The sequence below is a fragment of the Mesoplodon bidens genome, assembly GCF_964165515.1.
Source record: "Mesoplodon bidens genome assembly, chromosome: 3".
In the NCBI taxonomy this organism is placed as follows: domain Eukaryota; kingdom Metazoa; phylum Chordata; class Mammalia; order Artiodactyla; family Ziphiidae; genus Mesoplodon; species Mesoplodon bidens.
The window spans coordinates 41,808,946-41,829,024 of NC_138178.1; the positions used below are offsets into that span (position 1 = coordinate 41,808,946).

A 20,079-nucleotide genomic window follows, 5' to 3' on the forward strand; every position below is an offset into this window, starting at 1 on the left:
AATTATTTGTTTATGTCAGGATGTAAGTCAGATGCTTCCAACAGACTTCTAATAATAGCAGTTTGCAGAGCACTTTTTCATCTATTATCTCATTTAATGCTCACCGTAGTCCTGCAAGACAGGTAAATATTTAACTCTTCTAGAGCAGCAGTTCTCAGCGTGAGTGATTTTGTCCCAAGGGAACATTTAACAAGGTCTGGAGACATTTTTCATTGCTACATCTGCAGGGGGTGTGGGCGGTCCTGGCATCATGTGGGTAGAGGGCAGGATGCTGCTAAATATCCTACAATGCACAGGGCAGCTGCCCCCGACCCTACGACATAATATTCGGCCTCAGATGTCCATAGTTCCAGGCTGGGAAACTGTTCTATACAAAACATTGAGGTTCAGAGAGGTTGGCTGACTTGCCCAAGATTGCATGATGTGTACTTGGCACAGTGGGACTGAAATCCCACTTCATTTCACTACCAGAGGGTTTCAAATCTTTTATTTTTATTTTAAAGAAATAAATTGTAGGCATTAAACTTGAAATGAAAACCTTGGCAGAGCCATTGCATGTAAACAGCTGATGGTGGAGCTGTTCTGGTGGCAGCAGGGGTCAGAGACCCTGCTCAGCCTCTTCCTCAGCCCCTCCCCCTAATCCCAGGGACACCCAGGCTGCCTGGCAACTGCTACGCCCATACAAGGAGACCCAGAGAACATTAGGCCCCTGTTGGCATCCACAGATCTTCTGGATTTCCCTGAGCTGTTCCATTTTTCTGAGTAGAGGATGACAGCATCTGAGTGTGTGTTTTAGTGAGATGTGTTGGGCAGTGGAGGGGAGGCATGCGGGTCAAGTAGGAGGCTGCTGCGGGCACATTCCAGGCGGTAGGGAAGGGGCACTCGGAGGACCACGGGGGATAGGAGTGGAGTTCAAACAAGGAAGCGCAAGGCTCACGCTTGCTTCGGGACTTTTCAGTGCTGTGCTACCGTATGACATCAGGCCAAAGGACAGCAGGCCAGGAGCACAGAGGCTGAGCTCTTTACCTTGCTCTGCGCATGCTCAAGGCCTGGAAGCATAATGCAGTGTGAACCAATGTGCACGTGATGTTTGCACGTGCAGATTTGTTTTCCTGTAGTCCACACTGCTTGTCTGTACTCTGGCCAGAAGCAGGCAACGCCGCTGACGGACAGGTGTCTCCCTCATCCATTGACAGAGAAAGGCAGGCGGGGAAGTGCTCTGTTTTTCTTCTTCCAGGTATAAATCCTGGCTTTCTTCTTTAAGTGTTGCCTTCTGATGAGTAGACAGGGGAAATGGCAAAATGAAACTAGGAGGAAGGTTATCTACAATAACCCAGAAGGGACTGGGGCTCGTCTTAGGGCTTAGCAGGTGCTTCTTTCCCTACGAAGAATCTAGACTCAAAAGAAAACTCTGGATGGATAGGAAAACTCCTGGGAAATTTTAGGTCCAGGCAAAGATGATCATTCCTAAGGGCTTTCTTGCAGAGATGTCAAAAACAAATAACAAAAAGGAGAGTGAGAAAATCTGACCGACATATCTGCCCCCCCTACTTGATTTTGCACAACCCGCTGTGATGAATGTCAAAGCGGTGGGGGTCCCGCATTCTGATCTCTGCCCTACTGCTCTCCCCTCACTTTCTTCACCTGGCTTTAGCTTCCAGACTTTTTGTTATTCGCACTCACCAAATTTGGGCTTTTCTACTTGCTCCGCTCTCCAGATTTCTAGAATTTTCTGTCCCCGGATCTCTGCAGCCTGATTCTTCCCTACATTCCGGTTTCAGTGCTAATGCCCCCTCCTCAAAGAGTTGCCCCAGCCACCCAGTCTAAAGTAGCAGCCCCACCAGTCCCTCTAGAATCATTATTTGATTTTCACTGTAGCACTCGTCATTGTCTGAAGTTACCTAATTTGTGTGTGTGTGTGTGTGCACCTATTTGGATCTGAGAGTCTCCCCAGCTCCCCCATGGGAATGCAAGCCCCTAAGAGTAGAGACTTTGTGCATCTCATTTCCTGCTCTAATATCCCCAGTGCCTACAATACTGCCTGGCACATACTAGCACGTAGTAGTTGTTAAGCGTGTTTGTTGAATGAGTGAATGGTGGTTCCTGGAGTTTAGGGGGTATGAGTATGGTTTTAGCTGATAATTCACCACATACCTAGACACAGCAAAATCTGGCTTTCAGGGAAAACTGTCTCTGCTTATTCCCATATGCTGAGCAAACCTCTCAAGCGATCATTTCTTGCTGGGAACAAGCTCCTTTTAGAGAATTTTCAAACTAAATATTGAAAAATTAATCCTACTTCCTCAAATCTAGGATGTCATTGAGTATAAGATGCTCCAATTTTTATGTGCCATGAAGAGCGAAAAAATGCTGCCAGTTGTCATTGAAACATCATCATTGGTAAGAAGCATCTTAATTCTGGAAATGCTAAAATGTGAAAAAATATATGCCTTAGAATTGATAAAGTACAAGGTGAGGTTGATTCATCATATGGGATGCAGGGAAGTGGCAGGGGGTTCTGGTCTGGAGTATGTCCCTATTTGTTAGTGGTCCCTTCCCCTGTAGCACTGCAGCCTAATACCTGGGACATGGTACTCTCCAAGGACCAGAGGAAGAGCTGGGTGTGTAGAGGAAGAGGCAGATATGGCTTCTGAGGCTTTCTCAAGAGTGGAGAAACTTCTATGGCTTGGGAATGTATCTGTGGAAAGGTATTAGAAGCAGTTGGTGATTCAAAAAAACCCAACCAGCAGTAGGCGAGTCTAGATTTAAAACAATGCTGTGAAGGATGGTTTCTCAGCCTTCTTAGCCACTCTTTCTGAAGCTTAGGAAAAGCATCTTTCATTTCCAAAAGGCAGTCAATGGGAAAACAAGATTTGCTTGAAACCCAAATTTCCTTTAGAGCGAAGTTTACTGAAAAGTATCTATTTTACAAAGAGAAAAAAATACCTGCAAGCTAATTCCATATCATTATTCTTATTTGAGCTAATGATAATGGAGTGTAATTTCCATTACTGCTGACATTAAGATTAGTTATGTTTCGGTACATAGAGCGCGGCCTCTCCTTTGTGAGGAGCGTCGAAGCAGCTGCTGGGGAGGCTGAGAGTGACTCCGCCTCAGCAGCCCTGCACCCACGTACTGGGCCTGACTTCCCGGCTGGCCTCAGGGGTCCCTGCCGGGCGTCAGGAGAGGTCCTGAACATCTCCTCCAGGGAGCCGAGGCACCATCGGCTGTTAATTTGGCTCTTTATTTATTTATTTTTAAATTAATTAATTTATTTATTTTTGGCTGCGTTGGGTCTTCGTTTCTGTGCGAGGGCTTTCTCTAGTTGCGGCAAGTGGGGGCCACTCTCCATCATGGTGCACGGGCCTCTCACTATCACGGCCTCTCTTGTTGCGGAGCACAGGCTCCAGACGCGCAGGCTCAGTAGTTGTGGCTCGCAGGCTCCAGACGCGCAGACTCAGTAGTTGTGGCGCACGGGCTTAGTTGCTCTGCGGCATGTGGGATCTTCCCAGACCAGGGCTTGAACCCGTGTCCCCTGCATTGGCAGGCGGATTCTCAACCACTGCGCCACCAGGGAAGCCCTTGACTCTTTAAACCTTCTTGAGTCTCCTATTAAAAATCAACTTTCGCCACAATTTAGGGGCCTGGGAGGGAGCAGAGAAGACGGAGGAGGGCGACGGAGGGCGACTGGCCGGAGGGACGGTGCCAGGTTCCACTTGGCTGAAAGCCGCGCCCCTCAAGCACCTCAGTTGTGCCGCGGACTTCATCTCCTTCAGCCTTTCGGAAACCCTCCTCAAGAAGCTGGTTCTCCTGGTAACCGTTAAAGGTCTTTATCTGAATGCAAAACAGTGTAATCTGTACAAACCGGCACTGGGGATAATGATGTGGGATGTCAGCTTTGGAGGCAGATGGGGGATTCCATTTGAATTCTCCACGTGCCATTTATAAGCTCTCAGGACTTGAATAAATTATTTAACTTCTCTCAGCCTCTGTGTCCTCATTTGTAAGAGGAGGCAAATAATGCTTATCTTCAAGCATTTCCATGAGATAAATGAGATGATCATGTAAAATGATTAGCCCAATGCTGAGCACATAGGAAACATTCAGTAAATAAATACTCAGTAATTGTAACTGGTGTTACAGTGGCAAAACAGGCAGCTTACTGTTCATGTAATATGATTTAGAAGTCTTGGTAAAAGCCTGCTTTGTCCAGAAACATCTTCTAAATTGAATCCCTGAAAAGAGCACTGTTGCAGAGGCCAGTGGATTGTTTGCTGTAGTTTAGGTCACCATTATCTTGGGTTGTAGTAATGTCTCCAAAGGGAGATTTCTAGGGTGGGATATTATACAGTGCGAGTGCTGTGGCTCCAGGTGGGTATTTGCATGTGGAGTCCTGATGAAGATCAGGCAGTGTTTGTGATATAATTGCTCAGTTGGGGGATCCAGTGAGGAGAGGGTTTGGAGGCAAGCCTTGGGGAGGGGTGTTTGATAAGCCCCGCTGAGTGGTCTTCTCTTATGAGAAGGGGGCCACAGTCCTGAAAAAGGGCTAGCTGAATTGTCAGTAGTTCATATGAATGAATTCTCATGAAGTTCCTGAAACAGAAGGAAACAAATCTGTTTAATAAAACTATTTAATCTTCCTGGGCAAGAATTTCTTCAGATAGTAATGGCCCACTATGCTATGTGGCTGAAGATGATTTCTGTCCTTAAGAATGATGAGAGCCTCGAATCCTTGTATTTATTCTTACTCGTGTATGTGCTTATCAAAAGCAAGGGTGAGTTATTAAACACTTAACCGTTATCAATCAAGGGGATCTTAGAGCACTACCCAGTCTTCTAAAACAGCTTTAGTGTAATGGGACCCAACTCGGGTAAAGTTGGTCAGAGAGGGGAACTGAAAAGTTCTACATTATGGACATCGTCTCTAAGGGCTCCTGGGATAACGTGGGGGAATGGTCCTGGTATATATGTTTGGGGTGTCTAAGGACAGATAGGCAGCTGTGTAAGGTGTGTGGGCATTTGGGGTGAGAAGTCGATTCCATTACATGGGGATTGAAGGACTGTGGTTATAAATTTTACTTATTTTGAAACTTTTCCTTGGGCTATTCTCACTAGTGAAGTGAATTTGAAGTTTGAATGTCATCCTTATGGGGAAGGGATTATCATTTATTGAGCACATACTTGATGCCAGCTGCTACACTATGCAATCATTCCTTATAATGGACTTGTAAGGGTGATGCTTTAGTTATCTCTCTTTGATCTTGCTTTAATATTTGCAGATGATGGAAATGTAGTCCAGGATGGCTTAGTAACTTAAACAAGGTTACACAACTGATAAATGATAGAGCCAGAATGCAGATCAGCAACTATGTGATCCTAGTGCTCCTATTCTTGTGTGAGGCTGTCCAAAGGAATCTGTTCATGTCCTGAGCATTTGGCAGTTTGTTGTCCAAAATTACAGAGGGGGAGTTGGAATAGTAAATAGATGATGCTTATCATGTTGATGATGACAATTATAGGCAACAGGTATTGAGTGCTTATTATGTTCCAGGCATCGAGCTATCTACTTTATATATATTATCTCATTTAATTTTCTCAACAGTTCCACAAGGAAGAGACTGTTATCAGTTTTGTTTGTTTGTTTGTTTGTTTTTTAGATAAAGACTTAGTGACAAGAGCTGTGAAGTAACATGCTTAAGGTCACACAGCTAGAAAGCAGTGGAGGTCACAGCCATGTGCAAGGACTCCAGAAAGAAAGCTGACAGCTGAAGGCTCTGCCCAGCAAGGCAGTGAAGGGTACACAAGGATAGTAAAGATGAGTTTGGAGGTCTGCACTAATTTGTATGTCTCATTCCTAGAGCTGTGGTTGTGAAAGCATCCAGCTCATTCCTCTGCTGCAGGTTCCCACTTTTCCTCCACTTTAAGCTATCTCTTTACTCTAAAAGGGGTGATGAAATTCTCAGATATGGGAAACAAAGAGCAGTCATGGAAATTTCCTCTGGTTTTGCCCAATAAAAGTGGCAGAGCGTTGGGTTGCTTGCAGGTATTATAATCTGGGTCACCAAGCACTTCTCCACCAACCTGTCATGGAGCTGGAAATTCCCCATGAGAAATCCAATCTTTGAGTCTTGAAGGTGTCTGGGCTTTCCTGATAAAAGACAAACATCTTTATAGAGATGATCATGCTGTCAAATACCTTCAGGGGCAAGGTAGGTAATTCACTTTCGAAAGGGATGGGGTAAGGTGAATTGGTTGCTATGGCAACCCGGGGACTTCTTGCCCTGCCCACAGGCATTTACAACATGGCATGGCCTATAGACTACGGACTTCCTGTCAAAGGGTAACCTGTCTTTTTTCTACTTGATTGTCAAAGTTCATTGCAGAGGATGAGGAGAATAAAAACTACAGAAAAGTCTAAGTCTAGTCTAAAAAAACCCAAAGCAAATAGAATCGTCAATCTTTTCCTCCCTCATAAGTACTATTGATATCTTGGCATATTCCCTTCCTTTTTTTATTCTTTCTTCCTGAATGTAAAAATCTGCTGCATCAGTGGGGTCTGCACTAAAGAAAACATTCGAACCTCTGTGAAGAAATACGTGGGGTAAAAATAAGGAGAGCGCGAGGTCACATTTTAGACCGAGAATTAGCTACAAATAAGACTTCAGGAGGATAAAATCTGGAAAGGTAGGTAGAAAGAGTAGAACTTAAGAGGATAAATTGGAGGTGAGGACAAGGATGCAGATTTGCCACCGGAAAACTGGCCAGATAAGAACTTCAGCAGGAGGCTGCCAGGGAGGGGCTGATGGAGACAAGGGGGCATGGAGAGCGCCTTTGGATGGGGAAGGGGGTGGAGGTGAGCTGTTAAATTAAAGGTCCTCAGAAGTCCTCTCTGTCCGTTCCACCCCATCCTCCAACCAGTTTAACATAAACCAATCTGTTTCGGAAATTTAAAAAAAAAAATTAAGGAACAGGAACTCTTTTTCCAAGGAAATCTTAGGAAGAAGCCGTTTACATAAACAGACTAAAGTACAGCTGGTCTGGGGATCTTCTCTGGCCTCCCAACCCTGAGCTCACCCAAAGGAATGTATGAAACCCCACATCTTCTCCTTCCTATTTGGCCTCCCTGGGAGAAGCACTGTCCTCCCCTCAAATCTTCTCAAACTTCTGCAAGTTGCAGATCCCAGTGACCCTCATTTCATTCTTCAGCTCCCCTCTCCATTTGTTCAGCTTGATGGATCTCTTGTCGGGTTTCAGGTGCATATTGACTTTTGCAAAACTCCCAAGCCGTTCACGGAGAAAGATTGACTGATTTAGGGTAGGGGTTGGGGGAGGAGGTGTAGCTATTTTCTATGTTAGTAAACACGACAGGTTGTTGAAGATTAACAGGAAATCGTGAATAAAATCATTGGGATCTGATAAGGGATTTTTCTCTCAGACAATTAAAGACTTTTTTCTCGTTATCTCCCTCCCCCTCCCCCAGAAGTGGGAGATGAATGTCATGAGGATAACACAGTATTAGTCTCATACCCTTAACATAGATAAAAGACAAAAGTTCTTAACCTCCCACTGCCCACGCGGCCTCCATGCACTTTTTTTGCCATTCTGTCTTCTTTTCAGCAGGTGATAGTTTCCTTTAATACTTCCTACCTAATCCTCAATTTTCTTTTAAACATCAGATATTGGATAGGCTGGAACCTCATTTAGGCGGTAAAGAAGTCCAGTGCTTTGTGGCTGGGACCAGCCGAGGAGAGAAATATTTTTGATACAAAAGAATAATTCATTAAAGGAGGTAATGAAGGTGATTTAAACCTTCCACAAACACATCATGGAGTGAAAAAAGCTCATGGCTCTCAATTTAGGGTCATGGCTGAATGAAATGTTGTAAAAAGTGAAAAAAAATATAAAACCAACTGCACAAATGGGTCAGAAATCTCAGTGGGGCTCAGTCAAGCCTGGCAATTTAGAATTTGACAAACAAGTAGAAGAAAAGGAGAATTCCATTAATATTATGAGAAAACCCTTCTGGAATAAAGCACTGAATTTTCATGTTATCGTTTCACTCATGTGCACTTATATGGTCTTAGGAAAAAATCTGACTTGGAGCTGAAATTTTGCTTATCCAGTTACAGTTCAGGGGATCTCTCTCTCACATGCTCAGCCAGAAACATAGATTGTCTCATAAACCAGCATGAACGGTATGGATAATGGAGAAATGCAGTCGTGAGAGGGCAGAGCTGCAAGATGTGGGCGTTTGTTCCTGAGAGTCAGCCCGTTAGAGTTCTTCGGGGTACCTAGTCCACAGGGGTAGAGAGGACCAGGATCCAGAGAGTATCTATCTCCCCATCTACTGGGTAGACCTGAACTGGTCTGTCCCCCAACGCTGTAGGCGGAGGAGCTTAACATGAAAAGTGGTGTATGTGGACTGTTGAGAGAGGTATCTTGGACCATTCTTCCCCCTTTCTTTCTTCATAATGGAAAAAGGGAGAAATCATTCACCCATCAGAGGGGTCTCATGGGAGGTCTCACGCAGGGTCATTCAACTAACAAAGGGTAGTCATGGTGTGAAAGAGGGGAAGAGAATATTACAGCTCCCTGTCAGATGTAAGGAAGCCCTGTCCTCACATCCCTGCTGGGTGGACTTCCAACCTCTTTCTGGATATTTTTGGTGCCACGTTGCTCATTACCACATAGAGACCAGCTCCCTATTGGGTAGCCTTGAGCCTGAGGAGTTCCTTTCCTGGACGGAGCCAACCCCTTGCTGATCTGGCTTCTGTTCTCTTTACGGAAAACACCCAATGCATCTGTTACACATGGCAGCCTTCCTGACATTATGTCTGTCACTCAGGGTCCTCTCCTTTTCAACCTAAGCCTTATAGTTTGCTCAACCCAAATGACAATATCCCAAGTCTACTGAGACTTAGGAAAGAGGAATGGAAATCCTGTGGATTCCCCCCACCTCCTTTCTTCTCTCTCCCCACACACTATTATCCTTTTTCTGAACTATTTGAGAATGTTACAGACTTTCACAATGGTGAATTTCATAAAAACAAGAATATTCACTTATATAAACATATAATAGTTTATCAAAATCTGACAATAAACATTTATACAATACTATGGGTTAATCTAAACACTATTCATATTTTACCAATTGCATCACTAATGCCTTATGTAGCAAAAGAAAAAAATTGTTTTGTGGTCCAGGATCTAAATTATAATTATATATCATACTGACATGCCATGTCTTTTTAGTCTCTGTTAGCTCAATTCCTGTTTTTTTTTTTTTTTTTGGTTTTTTTGCTTTTCATGACCTTGACATTCTTGAAAATTATAGATTGGATATTTTGCATCATGTCCCTCATTTTGGGTTTGCTGATTTTCCTCATAGTAACATTTAGGTTATGCATTTTGGGGCAGGAAAATCATAGAAGCGATGCTGAAGGGATGCTAAAGTGATGCTAAAGTGGTGCTTAAGTGATGCTAAAGTGATGGTGTGTCTTTCTCAGGGCATCTTATCTGCTGATGTTGACTTTGGTCACTTGATGAAGGTGATATCTGCCAGTTTTCTCCAATAGAAAGTTATTTTCATTCTCTTTATGATGCATTAGTATCTTGTGGGAGGTACACTGGGACATCCTCAGGCAGGTATGGCCAGCCTGTGATTGACATTGTCTTTTCCCATTGGTTTCAGAGTCTACAGCCGCAGGGCAGTGAACAGAGGCTATGTCACCATCTTGTTCAGGCTGCATCAGGACTGGCACAGCCATGACACGACCAATTCCTACGTGCTGATCCACAGGGCGCTTCTGCTTTGCCTCAGGCATATTGCCAACCTCCGGTCTGGCAGGGAGGCCTTCCTGGCAGCTCAGGGCATGGAGATCCTTTTCAGCACCACACAGGTAATCAGCATGGGGATTATCTGCAGTTGGATGACATCTGGGTGATTCCTGAAGGCCGTCATTTAGGACTCACCTTCACTAAAGTTGGGAAACCTCAATACGTTTCTTGCTTCCTGCTCTGGGCAGATGTTTTGGACTCAAATCCTCATTCCTTCACTCACTCATGTACTGATTGACTCATTTATTCAATACGTATTAGTTGGGTACACACTGGGTAGTGCAGTGATTAAGAGTGTTGATTTTCAAGCTAGAGAACCTGGCTTCAGATCCCAGCCCTAGCACCTATAGCTGTGCAACTTTAGAGAAGTCACCCACCTTCTCTGGGACTCAAGTTTCTTCTTCTTAAAAAAAATAGAAATGATAAAATCTAGGTTTTTGCGTGGCCTGAATAAGTTAACATAGACATGTCTGTGTTAGCAGGGTTCTTGCCATGACTTAACTGCTTTATGAGTGTGAGTGGTTATTGGAATAATGATTAGTTTTGGGGACCTAGTGGTGAATATGATAGACGAGACCCCTGATCTTTTGGGGCAAGCATTCCACCAGAGAGTTGGACACTAAGGAAGCAAAGAATTCAATCTGGAAGATAATTTCATATTGCTCTGTGAAATCAACAGAGGAAGGGCACAGGTCTACAGTGACTTTTACATATGCAGGGAGACTTGACCTTCTCTTAGAGAGGTCAAGTCTTCTCTGAGCAGGTGACACCTAAGCTGAGACCTGAATTATTGAAGGAGTCTGTCATGCCAAGTTTAAGAGGAAGAGCATCCCAGGCAAAAGGAGTAGCACCTATAAGGGCTGTCACTTACCTGCACCCCAGTGGAATAAGTGTCTAGGGTTTCCTGGATTTCAACCAAATAATAAATTCCTTAATTTCACTTGATGAGGGCTAATTTAAACACCATCATGCGAGGCTACCTATACGTTCTCCATGGATGATGTGGGTATCTCCCAAATACCCATCATCTGCTCACCAAACCTCTCCTGGGGCCGAGGCAGCCGTGTTTCACACACATCATGTTCCTTGCTGTCTTCGTATTAGTCAGTCTCTGCACTACTTTCATTGGTCTCGTTGCTTCTCTCTGGACACTCTCCAGTTTCTCTGTACCTGAGTACATCTGAGGTAATGAAGCGGTCAGCGAGAGTGCCGTTTTCCAACCACGGCATCTGTAGACTAACCACTGTTTTAAAAAGCTTTTCCCCTCCTCTAAACAATAACAACACTGCACTGCAAACCAATATCTACTTTCCTGTCTGCTGTCGCCTCTGGGCTTCTCTCCATCATTACAGCTTTCAGAGCTTCTCGGTCATGAAATAGCTACATTTTCCATTCTATTCCTCTGGATGAGGAAGTGCTTTGACTGTTTCCAAGCTTCACCATCCTTTGTAAGCCTGTGTCCCCCAAATCTTGAATCTCTCCCAGCCTTGGTGAAACTCCCCCCGTATTGCTGATGCCTAGAATCCCCCAACTCTGGCTCGTGTGCTTTAGCCAGCTCCTCCGCCCCCTGCCCTCTGCATTATTGACTATTTTTCTGATCTGCGTTAAAAAAAAAAAAAAAAACAATTAAAAGAGTAATACAGGGAAAAGATGGTGATCCCAGAGGTACAGGTCTATGACAAGAAGAGAGTGGAGAAAATACCAAGTGAAACACAGGCATGAAAGGGGCTGTGAGCCCAGAAGCAGGCTTTTAGAAGCAGTTCCTCAGCAGGACAATAAAGACCTCAACTGCTCAATTAAGCAAATTTACAATGAGCTCCCAGCCTCCAATTACTGTCGGGAATGGAAGCAGGATGTGAGCAGAGGCAGAATCTGCACTTGGTGGCCAGGTTTCTCCTGCCTGAAAAGCTTCCCAGCACCTGGGCTGAGTGCTCTGAGCACAGATGCCCTTGCAGCTGTGCTGGAGTTAGAGCTGCCCATCCATTCTCTCCCCTCTCCTGCCAGAGAAGATGCGTAAGTCACAGGATGGCCAAATGGGGAACCTTGGATCTAGTGATGTCATTTCAGTAGCTCCTGCAAATTATGCTGCTTCTACTGCTGCTGCTGCTGCTGCTGCAACTGATGGAGATGACAATGAAAATGAAGGAGAAGAGGAGGAAGAAGAAGAAAATAGAGGAGGAGGAGGAAGAGGACAAGGGAATGAGATTTGTCTTGAATGCTTACTATGGCTTAGGGCTGGCATAGCAGTTTATGCAGACTTTCTGATTTCAACATTTCAAAGGATTTGAAACTGATGGTCTTACTCAACAGTCCGTATTTCTGTCCACTGGACCAGAGGTTCTCTAAGTTAACTGTGATCAAAGCCACCTACATGGCTGCAAGGGCCCCATCCTCAGAGCTTCTGATTCAGAAGGTCTGGGATGACCCTGAGAAGTTGTGTTTCTAACAAATTCCTAAGTGATGTTGATACTGCTGGTCTGGATCACACTTTGAAAACCACTGTCCTTTACTGTTTTTATCGGTGCTTGTGGTGTAATTGCAAGCCTCCTGGGCATGAGAGTGACTGAGAAAGAACTGTTTTTGAGTCCTTCCCACAGACTTCGCCCATCATATTGTTCTTTGCCTTCCTGCTGAGGCCACTGCTTGCCATGATTCTCTCTCAGTAACCCCACCTCTTTGTTTCCTGGGTCCCACAGCCTTGCACAGATCCTCTGAGCATCCTTTAAACATTCAGAGGATCAGATTGTCTATAATGCATAATAATCCCACGCCAAGTAAAACATTACACTGTTACCATCATCAGCAATAGTACCAATGGCAATCATAGACAGACCTGGCTTCCAAAATGCTGGCAGTTTTGACTGAGTTCCCTGGCTTGGACTTGGCTCACTACCTCCTAAGGTTGAAGCTTAGAGCATTATCTCTGATCAGTCATCTACCTTACCATTCTTCATCCTCCATGCTCAGTTCTCTCTTTTTCCAATACTCATACTTTTCAGTAAGCACTTAAAACTATTTGACCAGTCCCAGCGATAAAATAGCCTCAAGGAATTTATTTTCCTTGGAGAGTGTTTCCTGCCGTTGGTTCAGGATACCTGATTGGTATTATTTGAGTACATGGAAGGAGAAATAACATTCTTTTCTGGGGGGACGAGGGGGCTAAGTAACATATTTATTTTCCTCTTTTAATAATAACATTTATTTATTTTTAACATCTTTATTGGACTATAATTGCTTTACGATGGTGTTAGTTTCTGCTTTATAACAAAGTGAATACATATACATCTATGCCCATATCTCTTCCCTCTTCCGTCTCCCTCCCTCCCACCCTCCCTATCCCACCCCTCTAGGTGGTCACAAAACACTGAGCTGATCTCCCTGTGCTATTTGGCTTCTTCCCACTAGCTATCGGTTTTACATTTGGTAGTGTATATATGTACATGACACTCTCTTACTTTGTCCCAGCTTACCCTTCCCCCTCCCCATATCCTCAAGTCCATTCTTAGTAGGTCTGCGTCTTTATTCCCATCCTGCCCCTAGGTTCTTCATGACCGTTCTTTTTTTTTTTTTAGATTCCATATATATGTGTTAGCATACGGTATTTGTTTTTCTCTTTCTCACTTACTTCACTCTGTATGACAGATTCTAGGTGCATCCACCTCACTACAAATAACTCAGTTTCGTTTCTTTTTATGGCTGATTAATATTCCATTGTATATATGAGCCACATCTTCTTTAGCCATTCATCGGTTGGTGGACACTTAGGTTGCTTCCATGTCCTGGCTATTGTAAATAAAGCTGCAATGAACATTGTGATACATGATTCTCTTTGAATTATGGTTTTATTAGGGTATATGCCCAGGAGTGGGATTGCTGGGTCGTATGGTAGTTCTATTTTTAGTTTTTGGTGGATTTTTTTTTTTTTTTTTTTTTTTTTTGTGGTACGCAGACCCGTCACCACTGCAGCCTCTCCTGCCGCGGAGCACAGGCTCCGGACACGCAGGCTCAGCGGCCATGGCCCACGGGCCCAGCCGCTCTGCGGCATGCAGAATCCTCCCAGACCGGGGCACGAACCCATGTCCCCTGCATTGGCAGGCGGACTCTCAACCACTGCGCCACCAGGGTAGCCCCGTTTGTAGATTTTTTGATGATGGCCGTTCTGACAGGAGTGAGGTGATATCTCATTGTAGTTTTGATTTGCATTTCTCTAATGATTAATGACGTTGAGCATTCTTTCATGTGTTTGTTGGCAATCTGTATATCTTCTTTGGAAAAACGTCTACTTAGGTCTCCTGCCCATTTTTGGATGGGTTGTTTGTTTTTTTGATATTGAGCTTCATGAGCTGCTTGTCAATTTTGGAGATTGATCATTTGTCAGTTGCTTCATTTGCAAATATTTTCTCCCATTCTGAGGGCTGTCCTTTCATCTTGCTTTTGGTTTCCTTTGGTGTGCAAAAGCTTTGAAGTTTCATTAGGTCCCATTTGTTTATTTTTGCTTTTATTTCCATTTCTCTAGGAGCTGGGTCAAAAAGGATCTTGCTGTGATTTATGTCATAGAGTGTTCTGCCTATGTTTTCCTCTAAGAGTTTGACAGTTTCTGGCCTTACATTGAGGTCTTTAATCCATTTTGAGTTTATTTTTGTGTATGGTGTTAGGGAGTGTTCTAATTTCATTCTTTCACACATAGATGTCCTGTTTTCCTAGCATTACTTATTGCAGAGGCTGTCTTTTCTCCATTGTATATTCTGGCCTCCTTTATCAAAAATAAGGTGACCATATGTACATGGGTTTATCTCTGAGCTTTCATCCTGTTCCATTGATTTATATTTCTGTTTTTCTGCCAGTACCATACTGTCTTGATACCTGTAGCTTTGTAGTATAGTGTGAAGTCACGGAGCCAGATTCTTCCAGATCCGTTTTTCTTTCCCAAGATTACTTTGGCTATTTGGGGTTTTTTGTGTTTCCATACAAATTGTGAAATTTTTTGTTCTAGTTCTGTGAAAACTGCCAGTGGTAGTTTGATAGGGATTGCACTGAATCTGTAGATTGCTTTGGATAGTATAGTCATTTTCACAATGTTGATTCTTCCAGTCCAAGAATATGGTATATCTCTCCATCTGTTTGTATCATCTTTAATTTCTTTCATCAGTGTCTTATAGCTTTCTGCATACAGGTCTTTTGTCTCCTTAGGTAGGTTTATTCCTAGGTGTTTTATTCTTTTTGTTGCAATGGTAAATGGGAGTGTTTTCTTCAGATTTTTCATCATTAGTGTATAGGAATGCAAGAGATTTCTGTGCATTAATTTTGTATCCTGCTACTTTACCACATTCATTGATTAGCCTTAGTAGTTTTCTGGTAGCATCTTTAGGACTCTCTATGTAGAGTATCATGTCATCTGCAAACAGTGACAGCTTTACTTCTTCTTTTCCGATTTGGATTCCTTTTCTTTGCTTTTCTTCTCTGATTGCTGTGGCTAACACTTCCAAAACTATGCTGAATAAGAGTGGTGAGAGTGGGTAACCTTGTCTTGTTTCTGATCTTAGAGGAAATGGTTTCAGCTTTTCACCATTGAGGACGATGTTGGCTGTGGGTTTGTCATATATGGCCTTTATTATGTTGAGGAAAGTTCCCTCTATGCCTACTTTCTGCAGGGTTTTTATCATAAATGGATGTTGAATTTTGTCAAAAGCTTTTTCTGCATGTATAGAGATGATCATGTGGTTTTTATTCTCCAATTTATTAATATGGTGTATCACATTGATTTATTTGTGTATATTGAAGAATCCTTGCATTAGTGGGATAAACCCCACTTGATCATGGTGTATGATCCTTTTAATGTGCTGTTTGGTTCTGTTGGCTAATATTTTGTTGAGGATTTTTGCATCTGTGTTCATCAGTGATATTGGCCTGTAGTTTTATTTCTTTGTGACATCTTTGTCTGGTTTTGGTATCAGGGTGATGGTAGCCTCGTAGAATGAGTTTGGGAGTGTTCCTCCCTCTGCTATATTTTGGAAGAGCTTGAGAAGCATAGGTGTTAACTCTTCTCTCAGTGTTTGATAGAATTTGCCTGTGAAGCCTCTGGACCTGTTCTTTTGTTTGTTGGAAAATTTAAAATCCCAGTTTCCATTTCACTGCTTGTGATTGATCTATTTATATTTTCTGTTTCTTCCTGGTTCAGTCCGAAGGTTGTGCTTTTCTAAGAATGTGTCCATTTCTTCCAGGTTGTCCATTTTATTGGCATATAGTTGCTTGTAGTAATCTCTCATGATCCTTTGTATTTCTGCAGTGTCAGTTGTTACTTCTCCTTTTTCATTTCTAATTCTGTTGATTTGAGTCTTCTCCCTTTTTTTCTTGATGAGTCTGGCTATTGGTTTATCAATTTTGTTTATATTCTCAAAGAACCAGCTTTTGGATTTATGGAACTTTGCTGTTGTTTCCTTCATTTCTTTCTCATTTATTTCTGATCTGATCTTTATGATTTCTTTCCTTCTGCTAACTTTGGGGTTGTTTTGTTCTTTCTCTAATTGCTTTAGGTGTAAGGTTAGATTGTTTATTTCAGGTGTTTCTTGTTTCCTGAGGTAGAATTGTATTGCTATAAACTTCCCTCTTAGAACTGCTTTTGCTGCATCCCATAGGTTTTGGGTTGTCATGTTTTCATTGTCATTTGTTTCTTGGTATTTTTTGATTTCCCCTTTGATTTCTTCAATAATCTCTTGGTTAATAAGTAGCATATTGTTTAGCCTCCATGTGTCTGTATTTTTTACAGATGTTTTCCTGGAATTGATATCTAGTCTTATAGCATTGTGTTTGGAAAAGATACTTGCTATGATTTCAGTGTTCTTAAATTTACCATGGCTTGATTTGTGACCCAAGATATGATCTATCCTGGAGAATGTTCCATGAGCACTTGAGAAGAATGTGTATTCTGTTGTTTTTGGATGGAATGTCCTATAAATATCAATTAAGTCCATCATGTTTAATGTATCATTTAAAGCTTGTTTTTCCTTATTTATTTTCATTTTGGATGATCTGTCCATTGGTAAAAGTGGGGTGTTAAAGTCCCCTACTATGATTGTGTTACTGTCAGTGTTCCCTTTTATGGCTGTTAGCATTTGCTTTACGTGCTGAGGTGCTCCTATGTTGGGTGCATAAATATTTACAATTGTTACATCTTCTTCGTAGGTTGATCCCTTGATCATTATGTAGTGTCCTTCTTTGTCTCTTGTAATAGTCTTTATTTTAAAGTCTATTTAGTCTGATATGGGACTTAACTACTCCAGGTTTCTTTTGATTTCCATTTTCATGGAATATCTTTTTCCATCCCCTCACTTTCAGTCTGTATGTGTCCCTAGGCGTGAAGTGGGTCTCTTGTAGGCAGCATATATATGGGTCTTGTTTTTGTATTCATTCAACCAGTCTGTCTTTGGATTGGAGCATTTAATCCTTTTACATTTAAGGTAATTATCAACATGTATGTTACTATTATGATTTTGTTAATTGTTTTGTGTTTGTTATTGTAGGTCTTTTCCTTCTCTTGTGTTTCCTGCCTAGAGAAGTTCCTTAGTATTTGTTGTAAACCTGGTTTGGTGGTGCTGAATTCTCCTAACTTTTGCTTGTCTGTAAAGGTTTTAATTTCTCTGTTGAGTCTGAATGACATCCTTGCTGGGAAGGGTAATCTTGGTTGTAGATTTTTCCTTTTCATCACTTTAAATATGTCCTGCCACTCCCTTCTGGCTTGCAGAGTTACTGGTGAAAGATCAGCTGTTAACCTTGTGGGGGTTCCCTTGTATGTTATTTGTTGCTGTTCCCTTGCTGCTTTTAATATTTTTTCTTTGTATTTAATTTTTGATAGCCTGATTAATATGTGTCTTGACATGTTTCTTCTTGGATTTATCCTCTATGGGACTCTCTGCGCTTCTTGGACTTGATTGACTATTTCCTTTCCCATGTTAGGGAAGTTTTCAACTATAATCTCTTCAAATATTTTCTCAGACTCTTTTTGTGTTCCTTTTCTGGGACCCCTATAATTTGAATGTTGGTTTTTTTTGTTTGTTTGCTTTTTTTTTTCGGTACGCAGGCCTCTCACTGTTGTGGCCTCCCCCGTTGCGGAGCACAGGCTCTGGATGCACAGGCTCAGTGGCCATGGCCCATGGGCCCAGCCGCCCTGCGGCATGTGGGATCTTCCCAGACCGGGGCACGAACCTGTGTCCCCTGCATCGGCAGGCGGACTCCCAACCACTGTGCCACCAGGGAAGCCCAGTTGGTGTGTTTAATGTTGTCCCAGAGGTCTCTGAGACTGTCCTCAATTCTTCTCATTCTTTTTTCTTTATTCTGCTCTGTAGTGATTATTTCCACTATTTTCTCTTCTACGTCACTTATCAGTTCTTCTGCCTCAGTTATTCTGCTATTAATTCCTTCTAGAGAATTTTTTATTTCATTTATTGTGTTGTTCATCATTGTTTATTTGCTCTTTAGTTCTTCTAGGTCCTTGTTAAACATTTCTTGTATTTTCCGCACTCTATTTCCAAGATTTTGTATCCTCTTTACTATCATTACTCTGAATTCTTTTTCAGGTAGGCTGCCTATTTCCTCTTCATTTGTTTGTTCTGGTGGGTTTTTACCTTGGTCCTTCATCTGCTGCATATTTCCTTGTCTTGTCATTTTGTTTAATTTACTGTGTTTGGGGTCTCCTTTTTACAGGTTGCAGGGTCTTAGTTTCCATTGTTTTCTGTGTCTGACCCCAGTGGGTGAGGTTGGTTCAGTGGCTTGTGTAGGCTTCCTGGTGGAGGGGACTGATGCCTGTGTTCTGATGGGTGGGGCTGGATCTTGTTTTTCTGGTGGGCAGGGCCACATCTTGTGATGTGTTTTGGGGTATCTGTGAACTTAGTATGATTTTAGGCTGCATCTTTGCTAATGGCTGGGCTTGTGTTCCTTTCTTGCTAGTTGAGTGTCATGGGGTGTCCAGCACTGTAATTTGCTGGCCTTTGGGTGGAGCTGGGTCTTAGCGTTGAGATGGAGATCTCTGGGAGAGCTTTCACAGATTGATATTACATGGGGCTGGGATGTCTCTGGTAGTCCAATGTACTGTACTCCGCTCTCCTGCCTTAGAGGCTCAGGCCTGACATCAAACTGGAGCACCAAGACCCTGTCAGACACACGGCTCAGAAGGAAAGGGAGAAAAAAAGAAAAAAAATTATTTAAAAAAATAATAATAAAAATTTAAAAAAGGAGAGAGCAACCAAACCAATAAACAAATCCACCAGTGATAACAAGCGCTAAAAACTATAGTAAGATAAACATAAAAATCAGGAACAAATCAGTCATAGACAGCAGACCCCAAGTCTGCAGTTGCTCCCAAAGTCTACCGCCTCAATTTTGGGATGATTTGTTGTCCATTCACATCTTCCACAGATGCAGGGTATATCAAGTTGATTGTGGGGATTTAATCTGCTGCTTCTAAGGCTGCACAGAGAAATTTCCCTTTTTCTTCTTTGTTCACACAGCTCCTGGGGTTCAGCTTTGGTTTGCCCCAACCTCTGCATGTAGGTCACCCTCAGGCATCTATTCCCACCCATACAGGATGGGATTAAAACAGCGGCTGACTATGGGGCTCTGGCTCACTTATGCCAGGGTGAAGGAGGGGTATGGTATTTATACTTGTTATGTGGGGTGAGCCTGCGGCAACAAAGGCCAGCGTGACGTGGCAACAGCCTGAGGCGCAGTGTGTGTTCTGCTGGGGAAGTTGTCCCTTGTTCATGGGACCTTGGCAGTGGCGGGCTGCACAGGCTCCTGGGGTGGGGGTGGGGGTGTGTGGATAGTGACCTGTGCTTGCACACAGGATTCTTGGTGGCTGCAGCAGCAGTGTTAGCATTTCATGCCCGTCTCTGGGGTCCAAGCTGATAGCCACGGCTTGCGCCCACCTCTGGATCTCATTTAGGTGGTGCTCTGCCTTCTGCGGGCAGACAGGGAAGGAATCCCCTGTCCTTGTGCACCCCGAAACAATGGTCTCTTGCCTCTTAGGCAGTTCCAGGCTTTTTCCCAGACTCCCTCCTGGCTAGCTGTGGCGCACTAGCCCCCTTCAGGCTGTGTTCACCCAGCCAACCCCAGTCCTGTCCCTGGGATCTGACCTCCGAAGACTGAGCCTCAGCTCTCAGCCCCCACCCACCCCAGCAGGTGAGCAGACAAGCCTCTCGGACTGGTGAGTGCTGGTCAGCCCCGATCCTCTGTGCGGGAATCTCTCCG

At 43.2% G+C, this 20,079-nt stretch overlaps 1 protein-coding gene across 1 annotated transcript in view; it reads left to right on the forward strand.

Annotated features, from left to right (window-relative positions):
• The window catches only part of AKAP13 (A-kinase anchoring protein 13), a gene marked incomplete at both ends in the record, with an annotated part of 58,708 nt that overhangs the window by 626 nt on the left and 38,003 nt on the right, over positions 1–20,079 (forward strand). Inside the window, 3 exon segments of the mRNA XM_081228234.1 lie at positions 3,049–3,132; positions 3,641–3,884; positions 9,692–9,899. Of these exon segments, the coding sequence (XP_081084360.1) occupies positions 3,049–3,132; positions 3,641–3,884; positions 9,692–9,899 (536 nt within the window).